Source organism: Chelmon rostratus, chromosome 7 (genome assembly GCF_017976325.1).
Source record: "Chelmon rostratus isolate fCheRos1 chromosome 7, fCheRos1.pri, whole genome shotgun sequence".
Taxonomy (NCBI): Eukaryota; Metazoa; Chordata; class Actinopteri; order Chaetodontiformes; family Chaetodontidae; genus Chelmon; species Chelmon rostratus.
This window is the reverse complement of record NC_055664.1, coordinates 10,059,638-10,085,158: the sequence shown is the minus strand read 5'-3', so window position 1 is coordinate 10,085,158 and position 25,521 is coordinate 10,059,638. Positions and strand designations below refer to the sequence as shown.

The window sequence follows — 25,521 nt, the reverse complement described above, 5'->3', positions numbered from 1 at the left end:
TGTTGTCTTATTGATTAACTATAACATCAGTGCTCTTACATGTATTTGTCAGAGATAAAAACTGAATAATATAATATCCTATAATAATATGGCACTGTGAAATAAGCCATTCTGCAAAATAAGTACTTTTACTTTTGACACTTTAAGTGAACTGCTTTTGTACTAATTTCGGATAACCTATCCAATAAGTATTCAGAGTTCCAAGATATTGTAGATTATAGTAAATTTTCCCCAATAAAAGATCGGTTTGAAATTGATTTCTCGATTAATTTAATCGATTTATCAAATTTATCAGTCAAGAAATTGATAAAGCAAATTGGCAACTACTATATGACGTCATGTGCAGAACTCACGACCTTGGTCTGTAAAAAGGGGCGGACGTTTGATTTACTGCGGTCTGCCTTATTTAAATAAATACACGTTTGCTTATTAATTGATTACACGTAGGGTTTGAATCGTATCAATGCCTGGCGTTTCACTCAAACAATTCAAATGTTTCTGTAACAGGCTAACGTTCACTTTTGTCTTTTGTCTAAAGTGCTCCTCCCCACCCCCTTTTTCCTGTGTTACTCCGCTGTGGCGGAAGTAAGTCGTATCGCTAAGGCCTCATCCTTCCAATGGCGACTGCTAACAGGCTGAATAGAAAGCGGGAGCAACCGTGGAGGGGGTCAGAGCTGTGTAACCGAAATTAAATAAATATATCCTATTCTCTGTAGTCATAAAGTTAGCCTAAAATTTGTTTCACCTCTCCAAATCACGGCCGATTCAATGGCCAAAAATCGGAACATTTCGCTCCTTGAGTCGGGTAAGCTGCAGAAGTAAACCTAGTTGATAGCCTAACTGTTAATTTACAGCGATATCGCTCGTGCTAATTGATATCACAACTGCTTTTCTCACGGTTAATGTCCTCACTGTTCAATTTCAGAGCTCTATTACTTGATTTCTCGTTTTCTAACAACGGGTCCATGTCGGAGAGCGGCTGAGGTGAGCTGGCGTGCCTTGACTGGCACGGTCTGTTGTATTTCAAAATAGTTGACTAGCTAGTTGATAATAGAGTTAATCGAGACAATCTAATCTGAATCGCCGCTTTTTAATCCACTGCAGGTCCTGGCGAGCGAACTAGAGGAATATCAGGTGTGTATCCCCGCTGCCTCTGCTGCTTGTTAACTGCTAGCTGCTATCGGTTGGTGTTGACTGAGTCTGGGCATAAAACTTGTCTCACTCAGTCGACTTTTTAGTAACGTTACCTCCGCACGTCTCACTCGTTTGACATCACCCGTTTTTTTACACTGGCTTAATGTGTGGTAACGGACTGGTGTTTCTGCGCTGACTCCGCTTTTCCTAACTGTTTTCGACAGCTCTTACCCGGGAGATTGGACTGGCTGGGAAACGAGCACCCGAGAACATATGAAGATGTGGTAAGATTGGACTTGATATCTGTAGTTAATTTCATTGTCGGCGGTTGTTATTGTCTTGTGACAGGGGGACTCCGTGTCCACGCTCTGTGCTTGTTTACGGTCTTTGTTCTTTTTCCTGCCGTACTACGTCGGGTTTCCTTGAGTTGTAATGATTGACAAGGTCCCGACTCGTGCCCACCAATTTAACTTTTCAGAGTGAATTGAGCTATGGTCGCTCAGAAAACTGTATTTGGACAGAGGGTTTAATATTATTTAGCTCCGACTGTTGTACTGCAGATAGGGTGGGTAGTTCGGCTTCTTGCTACGTCGAGACGGCTCCGCTGGCCAATCAGATACCAGAATGCGCTGTCTCTGCGTTATTTTGCATGTGACCTGCGCTGTGATTGGTCCATAAAAAGGAATAGTTTTGCATAAGAAGTCACGCCTTCTGGAATAGGAGTCGAGAAGCACATGAGACCACCAAAAACCTGTCAGACATTTATTCTGACAAAACTGTTGAGGCAAACTGCAGCTCCTAGAACAGTCTTTAAAACGTTTATAATGATGCATGAAGTATAGAACAATCTTATAAAACATCAGAGTATATAAATTATATAAAATGTCTATTATGGCAACTAAAAAACTACTTTCATTACCTTATCTGTTGATTATTTTATGATTCATTGTTTAGTGTATGAAAATATCAGAAAAGGGCCAAATATGATCACAGGTTCTTGGTTGACATCTTAAGATCGCCTATTCTGTTTGTCCAACAGTCTAAAACCCAAACATATTCAATGTACAATAATATGAAACAAGAAAAGCAGCAAATCTGTATACTTGAGAAGGCTGTTTAGTCTCAATCGATTATTAAAATTGTTGTTGACTGTACCACTCGCTTTGACAGTGATCTGTATTCAGTGTCACGTCACTACTCTGTCTTTGTTTGCTTTGACAGGTTGCAGCCAACAGACATATTGCACCAGACCATTTGCTACGGATATGTAAGCAGATTGGACCAATTCTTGACAAAGAGGTGCCATCATGTGTCCCAGGTGTACACTCTCTCCTGGGGTCTGGAAAGCAGTCAATGCTTAGGACCGCAAAAGGTAAACAATTGTCAAGGTGCCTCAAAGTATATCCGGGGGCCGGAAATGTGTAATGAGCTTTTTTTCTCTACACTTTGTTGGGAAAATTATACTGGCCCTTACACTGATAAATGTTGAGTTTTGCGTGATAGAAAGGTTGAATAGTTTCTTGGTTTGTGCAGTCTCCAGAACTGATACTGTCGTTTCACCACATAGGGCTAGTATGAATCGTTCCATGAACTTTTTTGTTCTGGTTTTCAGACTGCGACAGTGTGCGGTTTGAAGCTTCATCATATGCAGCCCTTCACCGGGGCAGACCACCAGAGAGGCCTTTGAACTGCAAAAAACCTCCACACCTAGGTAGGTCTGGCCTCATTTAATATTCCTCTGTTGTGTGTTTTTAAAAAATGTGGTGGACAAATGGATGTGCCTAGAATTGCTGCATGCTCTTGACATGGTATTGCTCGGCAGTGTTTTCAAATGCCTCTCTTCATTTGCCATGGATGTTACTGAATGTGTGTGCTGACAAGTCATTGAATGGTTGTAAAATGTGCACACTGAAAAGTCTGAAAAATTCAAATCCTCATTTGATCCTGATTTGCACACTGTGTAATTCACTGTTTATTCCTCTTTACCCTGACTGAAATTTTTAGTAAGAGTAATTTTTCAGGCTGTTTTTGACAAATATAACTTTGGTGCACTTCCATGACTTAGCCAGATTGGTTGCCTTGATGCAGTCTGTCACACTGCAGCATTAATTGTTATTAACATGACAATTATGTTGATCACAAGTCATCATTTCATCTAGAGCTTTGCACAGAATTCTTAGAATTTTTTTTCAATACATCCAATGCGATTCTTGAGGATTTTGATGATTCCTGTGCCTAGAGTTGAAGCCTTTATCTCCCGCACACTGCAACATTCTTGTATTCTTGTTATGCCTGTTTGCAACAATGTCTTCTATTTAAAACATGTCTTTCCTCAGGGAAAATGATACACATGTAGGCCTTTTAGATTTTTTTTTATGTTTGTTTATTTGAAGAAATGCTATTGAAGTTACTCAGCTGTTTAGACAGCCACCTTTTCAGAAGACATGCACTACAAATAGGCCTCATTAAATGCTAACAACAACTTAATTTTGGGGCAGTAAATAAAAACCTTATGGATGGTGTTCTTGTTTGTTGGATATTTTGCCATTTCCCATAGCAACAGATACAAATCACATGCATCAGACTTGAGAGCGGCTGTGATACTGTTATTGTTTACAGATCCCATTTGAATTGGGGGTTGCGTTTTCATTTCATGCTGTTGACTTGCTGTGTTACATGATTATAAAAAGAGAGTTAAAGCAAGTACGTGAGAGGGACAAGCTAAGCGAAAAGCTAACTTCATTTTGTGCTTTGCTGTACTAGGGTAAGCCCAAGAAGGACAATATGACTGTGTTTTACTGTATTTACGCTCATCCCGTGATAATGCCCTTCATTCCTGCCCACGTTAGAGTAAATATATCTCCTGCCCACTGCATTTGTGTTGATTCCAGTGTGGTTGCAACCCTGTAATTACATCACTCTCTTCTGATGATTGGCATCTTATCTTCAACAGTGAAGGTCCTTCGAGGGAGAGAGCTGACGGGAGCACAACGCTTCAGCTCCATCAACCCCGTCAGCAACTATGAGCGCATGCGGCTGCATAGGCGGATCCTGGGGCATCTGTCTGCAGTGTACTGTATTGCATTTGATCGCACTGGTCTCAGGATCTTCACAGTAAGATGGAACTTTTCAGCACAGAATTTTTGATTCAGCACACTCATCAACACTTAGCTGGCTGTGACCTGACATACTTATTATTGTTATGATTAGATCCAGGTTGCTAATGTTATGTCATATGCCCCAGACTTGTCTGGTAATGAATACTAAAGCAGAAGTTGTTATTTTTCTTTGTCAGGGCTCGGATGATTGTTTGGTGAAGATTTGGTCTTCGTTTGATGGAAGGCTTCATTCGACATTGCGAGGACACTCTGCAGAAATCACAGACTTGGCGGTTAATTATGAGAACACACTAATTGCTGCGGGAAGCTGTGACAAGACCATTCGTGTATGGTGCCTTCGTACCTGTGCTCCTGTGGCTGTGCTGCAGGGGCACAGTGGATCCATTACCTCCCTACAGGTAACGGGATCCATGTTGTGATAATCTATTGCCATGAGATACCTGTTACCCCCTTACTCTGGACATGCTAAATTGTAGCAAAAATCAAGCAATTGTAGATAATATTCATAAATACCTTTTTATCTTGACTATTTCCAGCCACGCAGCTCTCATAATTCCAGTGTGAGATATCTTTATTGTACTGCACCTCTTTTTCATTACTTAACTATCTTGAGGATGTAAATCTTACAAGTTATGTTTTTGTGTGAAAATTGTGCTGTTTAAAAGGACTGAAAAGATTGCATAATTGAGAGCACACATGACTCTGGTACATTGTTCATCTCTGTCTACTTTCCACTTGTGATGGAATTTGTCACTTTAATTACTTCTATGTATTGTGCCGTCCTTTTGCAATAGCACAAAGGCTTGAAAGCTTTGGGCGACAGTCTGTTTTAGCTGCATTGGCACTGAAATGCAACGAGAAGAGGTGGTAGCAGCTTTGGCATAGTTTTTTTTTTTTTGTTCTAAAAATCTGCTTCCATCAGCCTTCATTGCATCTTTTCTTTATCACTATGACAACTTGCCTCTGCTAAGTGTAAAAATATTTTAGCACTATGCACATGATGCTGCGTGAATGGAAACTTGCTTACTATTAACATGGTCGTCAATGCTCGTTTGCTTTCTATTTCTGTATTGTCAAACCAAATATGGACCACTGCCTTGAAGACCATAAAATGTGTTCTGGTCCAGCGTACCAATCAGTCATTGTTATGGTGTTCATGCCATCACTTGAAATGGTCGACTTTTAGTGTACACCAGAAATTGAAATTGAACTTCTGCCTGAACATCAGGATTGTTGCCTGACGGGTACCATAAGAGAGAATGTTAATATTTAATATTTGTATTTTCAGTTCTCACCGTTTGCCAAGGGCTCAAAACGTTACATGCTGTCCACTGGAACTGATGCTACTGTCTGCTTCTGGCAGTGGGATGTCAACAACATCAACTTTAGGTGAGTGCTGCTTTAAATGATGCTCTAAATGTGTTTGAAATGTTGACATTCACTTGAAGTAGTTTAAATAAAATATTCCACTGATAAAAAATATTAAATGTGTTTCATTTGGCACATTCTAAGTAAATATACTTTGAAGAACTGTGTGTGTAATGGTTTGAAAGGAATGTTCGCACTGCTGATATTTGAAGTGTGTATCAGTAGAACTGACAAGACTATTTGCAAACAGTTAAACATGCTAAACTATAGTCTGTTGCATAAATGGGTGTTGGAAGCGGAAGCCCTTCTTATGGAAATCAGCAATAGGCCTACAGCAAATGTTGGAAGACCAACCAAACCGGGTTGTCAGTATTTCGTCTGTTCCAACAATACAGTCTCTGAGTATAGCTGCATTCAAAGAGCCTGTTTTACCTTGATAAACTGAACTTGCAAATATCAAGTCGTATATCAAGCAATCAGGTAAAAGTATAAAACAACTATATGTATATGAAGAGAGGCTTGCACTTGAACAAAATGGTTGTTGAGTGATCTCTGCTGTCCTCAAAGGGTGTGGATGAGCCCTATCTGACACAGGAATGTTAAATCAACATCTGACCTGACTGTAATCATACCTGTCATGCTGAAGTTGAAATGCCAGTTAGGCTATATGAATTGACAGTTTTTTCTTTGAATCTTTCAAAGAACCCTTACATTCAAGTATTGTGGGTTTAAAAAAACCCTGTTTTTACTAGGTACTTTTGTGTGTCAGTAAATTTTATCCACTTGTCCTGTTTTGTATAAAAGAATGTAACATTTTCTCTACTGTCCTTCAAGTGATCGGCCACACAAATTTACAGAGCGTCCAAGGCCGGGAGTCCAGACTGTGTGCTCCTCATTCAGTCCAGGTAATTACTCATTTTAGGTTGATTCATGCAATGTTGTTGCTGTTTGTGTTGCATGAACTGAACGAACCCATCCAACCTCATGTGTTGTAAAGTCCTCAGAATTATTAAAAAAGTTATTATAAAAGTTAGCTTTGCTGAATTTTGTGGTTAAACTGCTTTTTCTTCTCCAGGTGGGATGTTCTTAGCAACAGGAAGTACTGATGATGTCATCAGAATATATTACATGGGAAGCGGGAGTCCAGAAAAGATATCAGAGCTCCATGAGCACACGGTGAGGACCCCTCTCAAAAACTAAACTTTGATGTGTGGCAGGTTGCATGTACACAGAGAACATATTGACATACATTTTCAACTTTACGCAGAGGCATAATGATCACTCTTCATATTTCTGCTCTCCATCCAGGACAAAGTTGACAGCATCCAGTTTTGCCACTCAGGTGAAAGGTATGATAAAGATAATTATATTTAGTCCCCATTGATTTCTCATAGTAGCTAAACTGAGTAAAATGTGACCGTGTGTACAGTCTTGGTGCAAGTTGTGTGTTGCTGTCCTGTCTCAGGTTCGTGAGTGGAAGTCGGGATGGAACAGCACGGATCTGGAAGCTCCATCAGCGGCAGCAGTGGAGATGCATCTTGCTCAACATGTCTGCCACGCTCCCAGGGTAAGGGGCACTTTGTTGTTGTTCCGCCAGCGTGGATGTGGCGATGAATGAAGTCTTTCCTGTGTGTAGATTCCTTTTAAGTGTCCTCGGCATTGATGTCTTTCTCAAGAAGAAATGGTGAAACAAGGATTTGCACTGTTTAAGCAACAGGATATTTCAAGAACAAGATTCTCATTTGCTGTAAAAAGAATCTTTGGATTTGCTTAATTAATCGCAATCATTTGGTCTCTAGGCCGTCTCAGAGTTGTTGGGGCATGTACAAGTAAATCAGGTACTGATGTACGCTGAGGAATGTTTTGTTTGTTCAGTTGTCAGATTGTCTTAAGAACTGCTTTATAGGCAGGTGAGAGGGCTGTACTAACAGATTATGAAGACCTTTATTACAATCATTATGATATAGATTTTTTCCTGCTGATGTCAAAGATATTGTTAAAATATATTTCTGTGTTAATTTTGGTCTGGATTTTACATATGCATTAATCACTCATTTAGAATTCACTTAGATTTCTAATAATAAAACAAATAAATGATATAAAAATGACATTTGTTCATTTGCAAACCTCCACTGACCTTGCTGCTTAGTTGCAGGTTAATAATAATGGCAGTGTGATCTCCCTGCTAAAATGTACCATGTAACTAGCCACAGTATATTTAATCTGAGGTGGATGATACCAAAGGTAACAAAAGGAAATGGTCAAACATTTCTTCCTTTTGCTGCTTAAATGTGCAAGTTGACCTAAATTTTTATTCCCTCTTTATCATCAGCCATGCGTGATGGACAAAATTACATGGGGGCTGATTTTGTGTTCTCTGTATTGTAGCAAAACAATCCTCTGGATAGTTTTGTTCAGTGTCAAACTGACTGAATGACACCAAACATCGAGGTCTTATTTCACTGTCATTCATGTAGAATGTGTGTCATATACTGCCTTTCATAACTAACGCTTAATGAACAAAGTCATTAAGATTTTTCATAGCGACGCTATCTCACCATTTTCAGTACATTGTAAATTTAGTAGTGTGTGTTAAGTTGGCATCACATACGTTTAGCTTTTTGTTCATATAGCTGAGAAGTTACACTTAAATCACACCAAATACATCCAGTCTGATCAATATTAGAGAGTTAGATTTTGTGGTGAATCTGGTGGAACAAATTGGGATGAGTGCTGCTGTTTTGTTTGGAGTGTAAGTGAAGCTACTAACTTGTTTATCTATCTGATGTAGGGGGAACTGGTAGCAGCATGCATATTGCGACAGGAAACAAAGGGAAAATGTGGGCTTTATTTCCAGAAATGCTAGAAAGTTAATCAACTGTATCATTATTACACATCATATTTTGAGAGGTGCAACATCGTAGTGTGTGTATTTTCTAAATACTCTCTTTTTTTTTTTTTTTTTTTTCTCCTCTCAGTGCTGAACCAATGAGTGAAGAGGAAAGCTACTTCAAACCCAAAGTCACCATGGTAGCATGGGATCGCCATGATAATACAGTCATCACGGCTGTTAACAACCATCTCCTCAAAGTGTGGAACTCCTACACAGGGCAGCTGCTACATATCCTCAAAGTAATTGTGCACAGGGTTTTTTCTCTCTCTCTCTTAGTTAAAAATAGACTATAGTGGATATCACACCCACCTTATTGAACCTCCACCAGCTAACAAATTTTAAACACAGAGACTAACCCGAACATGCTTCTCAGGGCCATGAGGCTGAGGTGTTTGTCCTGGAGCCGCACCCTTTTGACCCCAGGATCATCCTGTCTGCCGGCCACGATGGGAATGTCTTCATATGGGATCTGTTGCAAGGAACCAACACGCAGCACTACTTCAACATGGTACACTGACACTCAGCACTATCAGAACATGGCACTGACATGATGGTAAACGCAGCAGTTCTGCAACATTAACAACTGATGCTCATTGAGAGACACGCCATGATAGACATGACAAACAAAACAGTAAGCAACACGGTATAAAAACAGGCTTGTATTTGTCTGTATGACTCAAACATCAGTTTACCTTAGGCACCACATCAGGCAATGTGCCTTCTCAGTTTTTAGGAATTTTTTTTTCACCTTACACCTCTTTGTGTGCTTGGCTACTAGTCTGACTGCCCAATTATTATGTAGTTTTTGTTCTTTTCTGCACAAAATAGAGGAAAGAGAATGTGATAATACTGAAAAAGAAAATCTACTTTGAGGTCCTGCAGGAAAGGAAAATCATGCAAGGACACACATGGTGAACAAGTATTGAAATATTGTTAAAAACCCCATCTTTGTGCCGAGTTTATCTCCATCGCTGATGAGTTGTACCTTGGGTGATTTTGTGTTTCTCATCCAGATTGAGGGCCAGGGTCATGGAGCCGTTTTCGACTGCAAATTCACCCCGGATGGCCAGCGTTTCGCCTGCACAGACTCCCATGGCCATCTGCTCATCTTTGGCTTCGGCAGTTCCAAGCCGTACGAGAAGGCAAGGATAAATCTCACATGCACATTTAAATCTTTCCACAAACAATTCATCATTGTTGCTGACTGAAAACCGCAGTGATGTCGTTCATGTATTGCATTTTGCAGTTTCAGAAAAAATATTACATTTCTTGAATTTTAACACTTGACACTGTATAGTATGAAAACAAGTCTGAATAATCTCACATCACATGAATATAACAAAAGCAGCAACTTGAAGCCATCACTTAAACTTGAATTGCTTCTTCCTCCTGGTCTCCACACAGCTTCCAGACCAGGTGTTCTTCCACACAGACTACCGACCGCTGATCCGGGACACCAACGGCTTTGTCCTGGATGAACAGACGCAGCAAGCACCCCATCTCATGCCCCCGCCCTTCTTGGTAGATGTGGATGGAAACCCCCATCCGCCAAGGTAGACACAACTTCCTTTCCGTTATAAAGCAGCCATACGGTCTTCAGTCATTAACTGAGGGTTCAGATGTTTGATTGTAGAGCCATTGCAAGTTCTGGATGCCCTTGGCCACTATGAAAAACAGTACTAAGTAGAGTATGCAGTTAAATTATTTGATTTTAATCATTTAATTTTCTGTTACTTTACAGTCATTGTCCCTGTTTCTATCTATCCTATATCTATCTGCATCTATTTTTTTTGTGTATAATTAATAGCAAGGTCAGTTTTGGTTTAATGTAAAGCTAGTAACAGTCCTTTGTGAACTTGTGCAATGTTTTAAAATGTCTTTACTTGATTTTCAGGTACCAACGTCTTGTCCCAGGGCGGGAGAACATTGCTGCTGAACACCTGGTCCCTCAGCTGGGATATGTAGCCACCAGTAAGAATCGAAACAAGCACTCAAATGCCTTCATTTGACCATAATTAGCCCTTTGTAAAGTTGATAGAAAGATCTGCGTATTGACATATAGATCGCAAATTCACTGTTATTGTTTTATCAGCCAACTAGATTAAAACCGGCCATACTATGCTCATTTTCAGGTCTATAAATGGTTTTTGGGTGTCTTCTGCAACAGGTTAACATGATTTAATGTGAAAAAAAAAAACATTATTTTTCTCATGTTGTCCGTTGCTGCAGCTAAAACACAAATGCTCACACAGGCCTGAGCAGGCACCCCTCTCCATGTTTCCCATTAGCTCTGCCAGTGTTGCGTTCTTCTAACTACACTTATCCCATTAATATTACCACAATAGCCACTTCTAAGATTAAACGTTGCCACGGCACGTCGAATAGGAATCAAATCCGTATTAGCCTCGGCCCCACATCCCAGGGGGTCACTAACATTACAGCTTTGCAACTGTGTATGGTCTGAGCAAGATAGCTGCTGGGTGCTGATCAAAGTTGCACAGTGGTACTAAAAAGGCCTAATGCCAAGCAAAACAGGCCAACCAACAAAGTAAACAGTAAAACAACATAAAACGTGGCAAAACTTACAGATTTCAAGTTTGAAGTTAGTTCAGCCGGTATCAGTGCATCCTTGAGCTTGTACGGTTACTTGCCCCTTTGACAAAGCAGTCCGGCAGAGTGAAGTTAAAATGCTAGCACCTTTTTCAGTTTTCCATCCAAAATTAGTTTAATTCACTGGGTTTTGACATCCTCAGATGGTGGAAGAAGATGAAGACTTTTGTGTTGGTTCGTCGCTTTGCACTGGCCCTCCCAGCAGTCCAAAAGAAAACGGCACTCTCAAGAGTTTTCCAGTGGTTTTGGGGACATTTCTGTCAGATTTCGATCTAAAAAAGTTAATCCACTTTGTCTATCCTTAGATGGTGAATGAAGATATAGACTTGTTGGTTCTTGCAGCCGGCAACAGAGAAATTGGCTTTGCTCATTATGTTGAGTGAGTGAGATGGATGGTGACTTATGCAAAGGATGGCCACTGAGCTGGAGGTGGTGCTGTGTTACAAAGTGACATAGATGAACAACAGGCATCTCAGGCTGTTCAGGAGCGGTGTTTTCTATAGGAGAGAGTAACGTTCTTTGACATCGACTTTGGGCTTTGTAACTTCGCAGATTTTTTACATAAACAAAGCTATGTAGCACACTAAAGGAAAGGGAAAAACTTCTTAACATCTGAACCACATCTTTCCTGCTACGTCTTGACAAGCTTGATCTTTTTCTGACTAGCCCACTGTAAGTGTCTGACCAGCTACCGTCCCGCTCATGCTCTTGGTCTGCCTGTTTGATGACATTTTCAGGTGATGGTGAGGTGGTGGAACAGGTGATCAGCCAGCAGACTGCAGATCATGAGGCAGTTGCAGTAAGACGCAGCAGCCTTCTGGACGAGGCCATCCGACATCTCCAGGCACAACAGGACCGGCAAAACCAGCCTCGGGCGGCATCGGCAGCACCTGGGCCTGGAGCGGGACAAGCAGGGCAAGCTGAGGCGCAGGGCCCGACCATGACACCAGCACCAAGCACACCACGTAGAGGTATCCATACACCACCTGTGTTGTATTGAATTGTTTCAGCTGACGTATTGATCCAGTGAGATGTTGGATGCTAACTTTCCTGAAAGTACCATTCAGTTGTTTGCTGAACATGAATATTTTGTTATTTTTCCCTCTTTGCAGTGTCTGTGAATGATCGAGCAGACGTGCAGTCACCCCCTAACGTGGGTCTGCGCCGGAGCGGACAGGTGGAGGGCGTCCGGCAGATGCACCAGAACGCTCCTCGTAGCCAAATGGCCACAGAGAGAGATCTGCAGGCCTGGAGACACAGGGTGGTGGTGCCTGAATTGGCACCCAGCAGCAGCAGGTACAAAGAGACCTCAGATGGCAATATTAACTTTACCATCCTCAATTGAAGACACAGGTGTGTGTATGTGACTGGAGATGTATGAGCTCTATGTGATGCTTTATATTGGATTGTGTTTCTAAAGCGACATTGTGTACACGAGCTACAATTCATTATTTTTATAATGTAATATTTTAATATGGCCTAAATGGAAATGAAACCTATTCCTATTTTAGATCAGATCAATATTTAGTTAATATCCAACTGAATTAGACATTTTACAAATTCATTAAAACATTATTTTAGTTATCCAATGAACATATCCACTTGGACAGAATTTTGGCAAGCAAGCTTAGGTTAGCCAGCTCGCTATAAGAGCTATGCTGTAAGAATACGTTACCTAGGATAAGACTACGTTACCTAGCTAGCAGTTTGTCCGCTTTAGCAAGCAGCTAATGTTGGCTAACGTTAGCCAGCTATAATGAAACATATTTCACCTGCTTTGCAGTAATGTTAGCTTTGACTTTGTGTTGGACTTTGAGTTGTGGTGGGTTCCAGTCATTTGTTGAAATTAGCAGCCTCAATTTAAGATAACGTTAGCGAGTGCTGCACACTGTTGCTGATGTAGGGGAGCATAACACCACAGCTGGATTTTCCTGGAAAAGTACTTTACATAGAAATCAGTCCACAGGCTGTCACAGACAAGTAGGAGAAGATAGTTGGGCTATATGTTCACATATAGGTAATACAAAAGCCACAAATACATGGAAATTGCTTCACATTCTTAGTATTGCACATTTAAAAGGTTAATTTTGACTTTATTGTCACAAAGTCAGTAAAAAAAAATCTTTCAGTTTTTACTACATTATTTTCACAAGCCTTTCTTATAAAAAACACTTGACACATCAAAAGGATTTAAGTGAATATGAATGTAGCTTGGTTTTCTTAATGATAAGAACAGACCCATCAAGCAGCAGAATGTGGGTTGGACACCTAATGAGATTTTACAACATTTCTTTGCTCTAAATTTTCTAACTGTCCCTCTTAAATTTTAAGCATTATGTAAATTATTTTTCAGGGACCAGGAAGACATTCGAACAGCCAAAGGAGATGAGGAGATTGCTCTGTACAGTACAAAGAAGAGGCGCATTATCTACAGCAGCTGTCGAGTAGGTTTCTTTTTCCTTCGTTAATGCAGGACGTCTTAAATGGAGATTTTAAAAAGGTTTTTGTACCTGTTTTATGAGTAGTCCTGAAACAGTGTGTACAGTGCTTCAACTTCTCTGCAATTTGCATGTAACACTGTATTAATTAAAGGCGTTGCGTTGGATGGTATCAAAGTATATTCACTGTGTCTTCTATAGGGTTTTGTGTTTCATTGTAGTCATGTTATAAACAACAACTGTTTCTGCACAAATCTTTGCACTGGTGTTGAGTCGGTCCCATCTGTCCCTCCAGGATGATTCAGATGATGAGCCTCCCACTGCGAAGCGAGCACACGGCCACAGTGACGGACTGGAATTCATGGACTTATCATGTGAAGAGGGAGAGGAGACGGCAAGCTCAGAGGTACACACTGAGGTATCACATTCTCCATTCCACTGTGACTTTGCTAAAAGTGTCATTTACAAGCACCTGAGGTCTTTTTTTCACGTTTTTTAAGCAAGGCTTTGTTTTTAATCTGTTCAGGACAATGAATTGGATGGCAGCGAACTGGATTCCTCCAATGATGAGGAAGAGTGGAATAGTGACAGCTCAAGGTATGAAGTTTTACAAGGGTCGCACACTATTCGGGAGTCATTCTTGAGATTTGTTTGAACTTGTTTAGAGTACCGGATAAAAGGGTTTTCCTGAGTCACAAAAATCATGATGTAGACAGAGAAATGTTGACTTTCATGTAAAAACTTTGTTGCTCTTTGGTGGCAGTGCCCACCCATCTGGTACACCAAGCAGGTTAAAACAAGTTACTTGATTGAGTTTTTGTTTTGCCTGTTTTCATATTTATAACTTAAGGTTGTAATCATGACTGCTTTTGATTGGACAGTCACACGTCCAGCGAGTACTCTGACTGGACGGCAGACGCCGGCATCAACCTGCAGCCCTCCACCCCGTTGTCGTCACGCAAACGAGTGCAGCGCAAACTCAGCAGCTCTGAAGAGGAGGAGGAAGAGAATGAGGAAGAAGAGGAGAAGCAGCAGAGTGATGAGGAGGAAAAACCCAGCAAGAAAAGCAAAGAGAAGGCCAAGAAAGCAAAGAACAAGTCCCCCAGGGTGAGTTGGTGAACACAGTGCAGAGAGTATATCATACTGCACTCATGAGATACTAATCCTGATGTGAACATTAGCTGGTCGATTATTGCCCAGACTCCACTTTAGATGCTGTCATTGAGGAAATATAAAGCATTTTGTAACACATATTTTAAAATGAGTGTACATGTACTCGCTTAACGTTTTACATTTTAACGCACCTGTCAGCGTCCAAAGGCCAGACCATCGATCAACAGAGAAGTCTCCAATGAGTTCAGACCCTCACCATGGATCACTGACGTCATTCCCAGAAAGTCTCCTTTTGTTCCCCAAATGGGTGATGAGGTGTGTACATAAGACGATAGAAGAGGAACTTTACAGGACCATGAGAAGACATTTCTTTAGTACTTCGTGAATGATCTTTGTTTTTATCTTTTTAGCAGGAAATTATGATCTTTAAGAACATAAGAACATTAAAAATTAATGCGAGTTCTTGCCAACAATTTTAACATGTCAGGCATGATAATAAATTGGAAATACTGGGGAATAATTTATTTAGAAATATTGACAGTATGGATTGTTCTTAGATAGACGTAGATGTCGCCAAAATACTTTTAGCAAAACATCATAATCATCTTTGTGCTTCTGATCACATAGAAAAGTAACTTTCTAAGCTCTGAGCCTCTCTGTGTCTGTCAGGTGATCTACTTTCGGCAGGGACACGAAGCCTACGTGGAGGCCGTGAGCCGGAGTGAACTGTACCCCATCAACTTGGACAAACAGCCCTGGAAGAAAATGGAGTTGCGGGTAAGACAAAGACAGATAAGGTCATAAAATGTTCTCAGTAGCAGAGTTTGAAAAATACACAGTTGAACATAATCCACAAAGTCTTGACAGATGTTATGAAAAACCCTGAAAATAAAGATGAGCTACAATATCAGTTGAAATGTTTAAGTAAAGTCCTGTTTTTCTATTTTCTAATAGATTTTTTCCCCTAAACTGAACCCATTCTTTTTCTTTTTGTTGTGTTTTTTTGGTAAATATTTTTCAGATGTGTTAACCAAAATGAAAAATTGTAAATGGAAATGTATATTTCCTAGGACCAAGAGTTTGTGAAGATCACTGGGATCAAATATGAAGTCTGCCCTCCAACACTCTGCTGTCTGAAGCTGACTCTTATTGACCATGGCACTGGCAAAATCACAGACAGGTCGTTTTCTGTCAAGTAAGCAGCTCAGCTTCGTTAACTGGCTCTCTGTTAAGAAATACATTTTGTATTTTAGCGTTTCTAGCATTAGAAAACAAACATGAAGCTGGTGTTTGGTTGCAATTATGTTAATAAGCTCCCTGCTTAAAAAAACTAGATTATTAAAAATCAGTTTTTGGCTTGGACATGCTGGCTGAATTTCTTGTCCTGTAGGTTTTGTTTTTTGTATGAGATGCAAATAATTCTACATTTTATAGTATATTTTACTTCCCCATTAAAGTGATCTCTCTCACAGGTATCACGACATGCCAGACGTGATTGATTTCCTCGTGTTGAGGCAAAGCTACGACGAAGCGCTCCGCAGAAACTGGCAACCAAGTAAGTTTGCACGCCTTATTAGAGATGCTATTTAATTGTTTTGAGGCCAAGTAACATCTTGCATGTGTTTGTTTCATCAATTTAAAAATGTAGATTTACACAGAAGATGCTCTTGTAGTGAATATAGTAACTTTGTCAAATCTAATTAGTGCTCTTGTGGAGCTGTGAGGGGTCTTTTTCATTTCTGCATTGCTACTTCTCAGTAGATTTTACAATTTTTGTACATGTGTAATTGTAAATTTCCATCTTGCTCTACTCGTTCTCTTGCTATGTTTATCACTCTGCACCAAAACACCAGCGCAAAGTCCTTGTGTGTGAAAACCTACTTGGCGATAAACCTGATTCTGATTGTTGCTCTTACATTGCTCTTACATTGACATAAATAAATACTGTGGATGTTTCCTCCCACTCATAAATGTGTTAACATCTCGTCCCGTTCAGACGACAGGTTCCGCTCAGTGATAGATGACGCTTGGTGGTTTGGGACCATCGTCTGTCAGGAGCCCTACCAGCCAGAATACCCTGACAGTCTCTTCCAGTGCTTCAAAGTCAGGTGGGGAACAACACATGTTGTCATAAGAGGGTAAACTGGGAGACATTGTGGTTGTGGCACCATCACCAATAACAAATATTAGCTATTTTCTAGGACAGACTGCTAATATTTGGAGCAAAGCTTTAACACTGACAGCTGTGAGTAAAGTGAAATTTATGACGACACGTTTGGGTTGTTTGCCTCTCGACATGAGTAAATACAAATGCAAGCTAATACTTTCTTTCCCAAAACTGTATTTTATATTAGGTCTTTATTTTTCAGGATTTCTAGGTATACCTTTACAGGCTACAGTATTTCCAACTGGTCTATTAGGACCAGTCCTTCTGTCCCCTAGTGGTTGTTAAGAGGCATTACAGCATCATGTCTATGACCAGTTAAACTCTTTTCGCTGAAGCATCTGTGATAATTGGCTTTGGTAACACTTGTTTTTTTTTTTTTTTTTCATTAGATGGGACAACGGGGAAACAGAGAAACTAAGTCCTTGGGACGTGGAACCTATTCCAGATGATGGTAATGTAGACTTTCTACTATGTTATTGCAGTCACATCCACTCACAGACAGCGTGTGTGGGGGTCTGTTCGCAAAGTGGGCTAAATGGGATTTGAATGCATATTGAACAAGTCTGTCTCTGCTGTGCAGCCCAGCAGCCAGAGACTGAAGGAGGCGGTATTCCTGCAACAGCAGATGAGATGAGCGAGCTGATGTACAAGCCTCTTCCAGGGGAGTGGGGGGAAAGAAGCAGGGACGAGGAGTGTGACCGCATCATCGCTGGCATCGACCAACTCATCACCGTCGGTGCGTGTGCATAAACAGACCTTCTTTAACTCCCTCTTATTTCCTCTCACTCAAACACTGCCTCTTTCACATGTCTGGTCATAATCCACTCACATCAGGGTATTTATAGGTTCCTTTGACTATTCCAGTATTACTCATCCACCTCCCCCTGTGTTTCTGCTACAGAGATTGCAGCTCCCTTCTCTGGTCCTGTGGACTTAATCCAGTATCCCACTTACTGTACTGTGATCGCCTATCCCACTGACCTGGGCACCATCCGACTGCGACTCCTGAACAGATTCTACAGGTTAGTCCCCGCCAGTCTTTCCTCCTTCCACCTGCCTGACAATGAAAGCAGGTCAAAGCATGCAAGTGTTTGTACTCGTGACTGTTGGCCCAGCTCTGTCCCTGAAATGTCTTCAGCTGCTGAAATGAAATGATGTTTGGTATGGTTTGTGTGTATTTACTCACGTTTGGGGATCCACAGGCGCCTCTCAGCATTAATTTGGGATGCCAGGTATATTGCACATAACGCCCGCACTTTCAATGAGCCAAGGAGCAAGATTGCCCACTCTGCAAAAATCATCACAAATGTCCTCCAGAAATTTGTCAAGTACGTTTTGCTCGTTGTCTGTCTAGACTAGCGTTTTTCCAAAAAAGAATAATCATACCCCAAATTTCAGACACCTTAACTGAACTGTCTTGCACACTAACATATCATATTTTTCCTACTTTCCCAGTAATCCAGCTTGCACAGATATCATGGAAATTTACAATGCTGTTGAAGAAATGGATGATGATGATGAGGTAAGTCTGGCTGAATTAAAACAGCTTTGGTTTTTAATTACTACGTATTAGGTTGACTAGCAAGAGTATGCAAATAATAGAGCGAATAATTAAGAGAAGAGAACAGGTCAAGGAAGCCTAAATTGCCCATGAGCTGTTTCTTTGGAGTGTTAGGACGGTTGTTTTCAGTATTAGTCGCAGTTGATTTCGCAATTGTCGAATCATCTAAATTTGATTTCTACCTACAGGAAGAGGATACAGAAGCACCAGGAACGTCCGCTGGACACAGACTGCGTCAGGTAAATACGTACAAAGAACAGATAACATACAAGGTTAAATACAAAGGATTTTGGCATTACATAAAAACAAAACCACCCAATACAAAAAATTACAATAACGATATTGACAGTTTATATAGCACCTTTTCATACAGGGGTTGTAGCTCAATGTGCATTAGATTAAAGTGACGAAACATAAAAAGACACCGTAATAAAAACAGGCAAATTAAAACAGGTGCAAATACTGTGTGATAAAACCAAGCAATCAAATGAATGACAAACAAAACAGGAAGCAAATTGCAAATACATTTATGTGAACAACCAAAAGGATGATGAATGATAGTTAAAGGCAATTTTGAATAAATAAGTTTTCAGTTGTCATTCAAAAATGTTCGGAGCTGCCATCTCTTACTCCTTCTGTAGGGAATTCTGTAATTTTGGTGCGTTTTTCATGTGATAGTTTGAATTTGAAAAACTGGCAACAGAAGATATAAGAAGCCACGAAGGATTATAAAATGACTTAGAGTTGATAATGTAGGTCAGTAGTAGTATTAGCTTGCATGAACAAGTATTTTGGCATCCTTTTACCTTTGCAGTATTTCTTGAATGAAAGAAACGTTGGTTGTTTAAACCGTGTCACATCATCCGTACTGTCTTATCTTGGATGACAAAATGATTTAGTTGCAGCATATGTCATGATGATTTCCTCTCTGTCTCCTCGACATTTGCAGCGCTCTGTGGAGGTGCTGCCTGACAGAGACGCCTGGAAGGAACAGTGCAAGAATCTGCTCAACTACATATTTGAGTGTGAGGACTCAGAACCGTTCAGGCAGCCTGTGGATCCTCAGAACTATCCAGTAAGTTAACCTGAGATACCAAAGGCACGCCAGCATGTTGCGTTTTGACTCGTGTGTTCGAGTGTTTTGAAAAAGATGGAGTCTAAATCATGTCTTGTGCACATCTCCAGGACTACCATGACATCATTGATACGCCAATGGACTTCGGCTCAGTGAAAAGGACCCTGGGGGAAGACGGCTATGAAAACCCTATAGAGCTGTGCAAAGACACACGGCTAATATTTGCCAACGCTAAAGCCTACACACCCAATAAACGCTCCAAGGTAGAGTAATTAAAGATGAACTGCTCCCCAGCGCAGAACATGACCAGAGAAATGTAATGGTTGGAGTTTATCATATAAAATCTGCTTCGGGTTCAGATCTTAGATTGAACCAAGTAATTTTTAATGTATATTTTGATTTCAGGGTTTACGTTTTAGCTCACCTATCTCGCCTTTTCTGCCCCGTTCTAGATTTACAGCATGACCCTGCGGCTCTCTGCCTTCTTCGAGGAGCAAATCAGAACAATCATATCCGAGTACAAAACTGCCATCAAGAGCAGCGATAGGCTCCGCCGCAGCCAGAGGTTCCGCAAGAAAATGCAGCAGCAGGATCAGCCCTCTGCTACAACAAGGTCAGTAGGAGTCGTGCGTCTCACCGGCGCTTCTGCTCAAAAAGGGAAGGAACAGGATTCGTGTTTGAGTGAATCACTGGGCATAGACTCAAACTTGGCTTAAAGTACTGTTACAAAACTTGCTTGGTGCTGTCTTTTTTCGTATTATAGCATTAACCGACACCCAAATATAATCTGATGTCATTCGTGCAGGTAGTCAGAACAGGCCAGAACATTTCAGGTGCATATGATGGCACGTTACCTGTCCATGTTGACATCTGATCAAATTCTTCTTCTCTCAAGTCAAAAGAGAGCTGCTGTAAAAACTCAGGAAAAAGTGGAGTCGACGTCAGTGACCAAATCTACCTCAGCCAAAGTGTCTGTCCCTGAGAGAGCCAGGAGGAGGAGTCGAAGCAGCAGCTCAGGTCACAGCTCCTCGGAGGATGACTCTAAAGCTGCTTCATCAACGCCTGGTACAAAAGACACCTTTCCTCTTATAGCTTCTTTAACAATAATCCTACCATGGCTGGCTAACAGCAATCCCATTGTGTATTCATGATGATGATCTAGACTCATCTCAGAACTATTGTGGGAGTAGTTTTAGAGCTAGGTTGAAGTGTGACGATAAATAGTTAAACCTGTGTTTTAGACAATAAGTTTACTTCACACAGTCTAGAGAATTGTTTCCTTAAGTGCAATAAAGTCTGATATTTTAGCTGGCAGGAACAGACAAGTGTTATATTTGACTTCAGCAACTGTTCTGTCCGCCCTCTAATGTCTCCTCTATTCTGTCCCCACAGTGGTGGAATGAACTCCCCACTGATGTCGTGACCTTGTACATTTTTCACAGCAGGCCAAAACACCTTTTCAGACTGCACCTCGGCACCTCATGCTCCATTTCACGTCTCACTTCTTTAAAAAAGAAAACCGCGGTGTAGTTCTCTAACATGTTTTTAGCTGTTTATGTGGGAGGGCTGCATTTCTAGCTCCTTTTTTGAGTTTGAATACGCTAATTGTAGATAAAAGGCCAAAATTATGTAATGTAAATTATTTCTTTTGTTTCAGAATCTGAGAGCGAGAGCGAGCTGAGTGAGTCGGAGGAGGAGAAACGTCCAGGTTCCTCAAGGCACCATCAACTCAGACAGAAAGCAAGACTTACAAGAAGCAACGGTGCCAAGCAGAGGAAAAAAGGTAAGGAGTTTAGTATTTCCTGTGAAAACGCAGTTTTTAAACGTCATTCGTCATAAAGTTCAACAGTGTAATCAGGAAAAAACATTATAAGGTCATAATGGGAAATATGTTATTCTTGTCAGTTGCAGAGAGTGACAGTGAGGAGGAAGATGACGACGAAGAAGAGGAGGAGGAATTTGACAGTGAAGGCGAAGATGGCGAGGAGGGAGAGATGTCCTCCCAGTCTTCAGGTCGTCGCTACCCGAGCAGGAGTAAAAACAGCAGGAGCACACGGCTGACCAGAAACAGCGCTGGGGCAGACAGGAAGCGCACAGGTAAACCTCAAAGACGACTTCAGCCTCACACCCAGCAATTTACACAAAACCCAGCAGCCGACATGTTCAACATCCTTCTGCGTGGCTCCTTTTCAGAGGGCAGAGCGGAGCTGAACGGCCACGGCAGCAGGTCGTCTCGCAGGGAGAGACGCCACCGCCGCGACTCCGACAGAGCCACATCCCAGGGCTCCGACAGGGAAGAGGAGGAGGAGGTCACGGTGCGCAGGTCGCTCAAGAGGAAGACGGCGAGGGCGGCTGTGAATAAGATCAAACTCCTTGAAGCATCAGACGAAGACTATGAGGAGGAGGAAGAGGAGGAGAAGCCAAGAAGGAGCAGCAGCCGCCTCCGCCACACAGCCCGAGCCAGCAAACGCACCGCAGTGATCCAGAGCAGCTCAGATTCTGAGGAAGAGCCTTCGACGCGGGGTGCGCAAATGCTTCTTTTTAGTACTTTTATCATCAAAACCTGATTTTACACTTGTAAAATACAGATACATTGACATATTTGCATTTTAAGTTTTAGGCAGCTTATAGGATAGATTTTTGGCTCAGTTGTGCCCCTGTTTCTCTTTCTAGCTTCTCGGAAAACAAAGGAATCAGGTGATGAATCAAAGGATGAGGAGGACGGCAAGGACAGTGATGCTTCAGCCTCCTCCCAGAATCAGCAGAATGGAGACATGAGATCCAACAATCGGAGGACATCAAGACAAGCTGCTAAGACCAAGGGAAATGGTGAGAAATGCCCTCAGTTGTCATTTTTAGTTGCCACTCACTGTGATGAAAAGTTTCCCTCATCAGCTGGATTTCTTTTGTCTCCTTTCTCCTGCAGATACGTTGTCCCATGTAAACGGACACAGTACGAAACATCACAAGTCTGACAGCAACTCTGAGCAAGAGGAAGCTGCAGAGGAGAGCTCTGGAGAAGCAGAAGAGGAGGAGGAACAAGAGGCTGTGTCTCAGAAACCCTCCAGAAGCACAGCAACCACTGCAGCCAGGAAAAAGAGGATCGCAAGTGAGGAGGAGGAGGAGGAGGAGGAGGTAGAGGACACTGAACGCTGGACTACAAGACACAAACCTCCTGTAAGCTCAGAGGAAGAGGACAAAGACCACAGGTCTCAGAAACACCCACACCAAAATGGAAGGAATGTGGAAGAAGCCATCCACAAGAACTCTAAGAGAAAGAGTAAAGTTTCACCATCAAAAAGCCAAGATAAACAAAAATCTGCCTCAGCTAACAAACTGGATGGTGCAGAATCAGACAACCTCAGTCATTCTCCAAAGAGATCCAGCCCACGCAGGAAAAGACTGAAAAAAGATGAAGAGCGCGACATAGAAAGCAATCACTCCAGTGAGGAAGATGAGGTCGAAACCAAGTCAAAGAGGCCCACGAGAAACAAGGGTAAATCTAAACCGCCTCATGGTGACACCTCGGCTTCAGAGAGTTCTGAGCAGGAATACAAACCCAAGAGGAAATCGAGGAGGAAACGCTCCACTGGCTCATCAGACGAAGAGTCGGATAATTCAGATAACACATCAAATAGACGGCTGAGCCTCCGAGCCCTACCAAAAAAGAAATACATCAGCGACAACTCTCTGTCTGAGGAAGACTCTGCTTCTGCGAGCCAGGGAAAACAGAGAAACGGTAACAGAACAGTCACAGCATCCAGGGAAGACAGGAATAATAAGAGAGAGTCGAACAGAACCTCTCCCAACGAAGCCAGGAATCAGCTGTCTTCCAAGAGAAAGCGTATTTACACCTCAGACTCTGAAGATGCGGAGGAGGGAGGAGAGAAGGAGCCAGTGTCCAAGAACAATAAAAACAGCCGGTCAGGCTCCTCAAAGCGTCCCAAGCGGGAATCCAAACGAAAGGATGGTAACAGCAATGAGGAGGCCACCTCTTCAGAGTCAGATTCCAGCGAGGAGGACGAGGAGGAGGAAGCTGCCGGTCGTTCAGGGAGGGGGAAGAAGAGCGCGAGGCGGCCAAAACACAAACAGAAGGAAAGCTACAGCAGCAGCAACCGCAGCTCCGACTCAGAAAGCGAGCAGTCGTCCTCAGCCTCCGAAAAGTCGTTCGCCAGCTCAGGGTCCCACAGCAGTCCAAAGAGGAGAAGTCACAGACGGTCTGGGATTGGCGAAAGGACCGCCAGCCGCCAGCTGAGGCAGCGCCGGCGACCGTCGGCCTCAGAGGAGGAGGACAGTGATGAGTCGTACAGCAAACCACAGCGAAAGACACGCGTCAACACCCGCAACCGGGGGAAGCGTACGGTGACCTATCACGACAGCGAATAAAGCAGGTAGCGGCTGGAACTACAGACGGAGACGTTAACTGGAGACCTTAAAGACACTTGATGGCCACGTTATGGTAGTAGCACTGGAGTCCTCGAGAGAAAATGCTGTGAATCTGTTTCATTCAGGGATATTTATATTTTCTATGAAAAAACGTGTTTATAGATGTAATACAAATTCAAGCATTTGAACTGCTGGTTTTTCACAAGGATACAGAGCAAAACGCCGCCTCCCATACTGCTTGTTGTGATTTGGCCAGCAGAGTAACCATTCTGGGGAATCTTGTCAGCTTGGGTGCTATCTAATATACCTCTGTTTAATCAAGCATATTGCTGGCTTGCACTAAGATACACTGTAATGAGGTATTTCATACACTAGTTTTGCATTAGAAACTCAGGGGTCAACAAAGTTTACTGTAGTCTCAGACATGCAGTTGTTTTTTGAGCTAAGGTAAGGACAAGAAACAATTCCAGGTCGGCAGATGTCCAAGCACACTCACTGGGACAAAACGAATCCATGTTCAGACTTTTGACTACAGCACTCCTTTGCAAATCCACACACTTAATGCTTGACTGTATTTTGAGTTGATATGAGCCAAATGGACGAATATGAATTCTTTCCCCCATACCATTTCATTTTCTGAAATTAGTTTTGTGTTGTACTCTAGTGAATAGATGTAAATATGTGATCGAGAATGACTATGTCTGAAAGGTTTTACGATCAGTCAGTAGCAAAGTGTTTATTTAAAGTTGAGCTTTTTTTATTTTTCTTTCTTTCTTCTTCTTTTTTTTTAAACTGCATTGTCTTGCCATATGTCACAAATTGGTACCTTTTTGCTAAGTACAAGTAACCAAAAGTACTTATTGCAAAATACTGTGATTTCTCATATTGGGAAGACCTTTTATTGTTGTTCTGTGTTACGTACTTTCAGTATTAAATTCTTTTTCAGAGTTGACTTAAAACGTTTTGCCAGTCACATGGTTTAGTTTTGTTTATGGGGAGGTTTCTAAATACAGTCGCTTTATGACATTTTGCTTAATGTTTTTCATACTACACCTTTAATAACAGATTTCACAGGAAAACTATTAACGCAATGTGGTTGTGGAGTGCAATGAATGAGTTATTCCTCCTATTAATAAAGGCATCATTTCAAGGTGTATTCTGTGTTTGACTTAATCTTATCTGTTGGCATTATGAGGACAAATCAGTTTGTTGGGGATCTGCAGGCTATTTTCTTGTGACTAGTTTGTCTGTTAAAGTGAAGTGCTATTCCAACTAAAAGCCCCAATTAACTTGGATTATTCAAGTATAGATATGCATTGTTATTAGGAGAAATAATTACATTTTTCTGTCATAGTCCCAGTTCAGATTGTAAAATTAGGACAAAATTATTGGATTTCTGCTTCCAAAACATTTATGTCAAGATTCAAAGGAATACTTCAGCATTTTGGGAAATATGCTTACAGTAAGTAAGTGTAGTTCCCATTATTGCCTTCAAATCATTAAAATTACATTCACTACTTTTTAAAATCCTGTTTTGCCTACATAGTATAGTATTAAATGTCCAAATTGAATTGTGTATAGAGACATTCATGTTGTGTTCAGTTCTGGCACTCTATATCTCAATGTTTCATGGAGCAAATTAAAATGTCTTCTGAGG

The 25,521-nt window shown here is 41.5% G+C and overlaps 1 protein-coding gene across 2 annotated transcripts; it reads left to right on the top strand.

The window, feature by feature from the left end:
• Positions 1 to 617: 617 nt before the first annotated feature.
• On the top strand, positions 618 to 25,018 carry brwd1 (bromodomain and WD repeat domain containing 1). Of its 2 annotated transcripts, none has more exons than XM_041940176.1 (44): positions 618 to 805; positions 926 to 984; positions 1,105 to 1,134; positions 1,359 to 1,418; positions 2,356 to 2,506; positions 2,747 to 2,845; positions 4,088 to 4,248; positions 4,430 to 4,651; positions 5,542 to 5,642; positions 6,456 to 6,526; positions 6,697 to 6,797; positions 6,930 to 6,970; positions 7,087 to 7,188; positions 8,600 to 8,753; positions 8,888 to 9,022; positions 9,528 to 9,656; positions 9,919 to 10,067; positions 10,409 to 10,485; positions 11,862 to 12,095; positions 12,237 to 12,420; positions 13,478 to 13,568; positions 13,858 to 13,968; positions 14,089 to 14,159; positions 14,444 to 14,669; positions 14,874 to 14,990; positions 15,345 to 15,452; positions 15,746 to 15,870; positions 16,148 to 16,230; positions 16,672 to 16,783; positions 17,232 to 17,293; positions 17,423 to 17,578; positions 17,744 to 17,864; positions 18,045 to 18,170; positions 18,298 to 18,364; positions 18,592 to 18,642; positions 19,353 to 19,478; positions 19,589 to 19,741; positions 19,931 to 20,091; positions 20,374 to 20,543; positions 21,136 to 21,261; positions 21,384 to 21,575; positions 21,672 to 22,001; positions 22,152 to 22,307; positions 22,405 to 25,018. In XM_041940176.1, the coding sequence occupies exons 1-44, from the start codon at positions 769 to 771 to the stop codon at positions 23,862 to 23,864; spliced, it is 6,798 nt and encodes a 2,265-aa protein (XP_041796110.1). In that variant the 5' UTR covers positions 618 to 768; the 3' UTR covers positions 23,865 to 25,018. The 2 variants fall into 2 exon arrangements, with proteins under 2 accessions (XP_041796110.1, XP_041796109.1); XM_041940175.1 differs by having other exon boundaries at positions 13,858 to 13,980.
• The last annotated feature ends 503 nt before the right edge of the window (positions 25,019 to 25,521 follow it).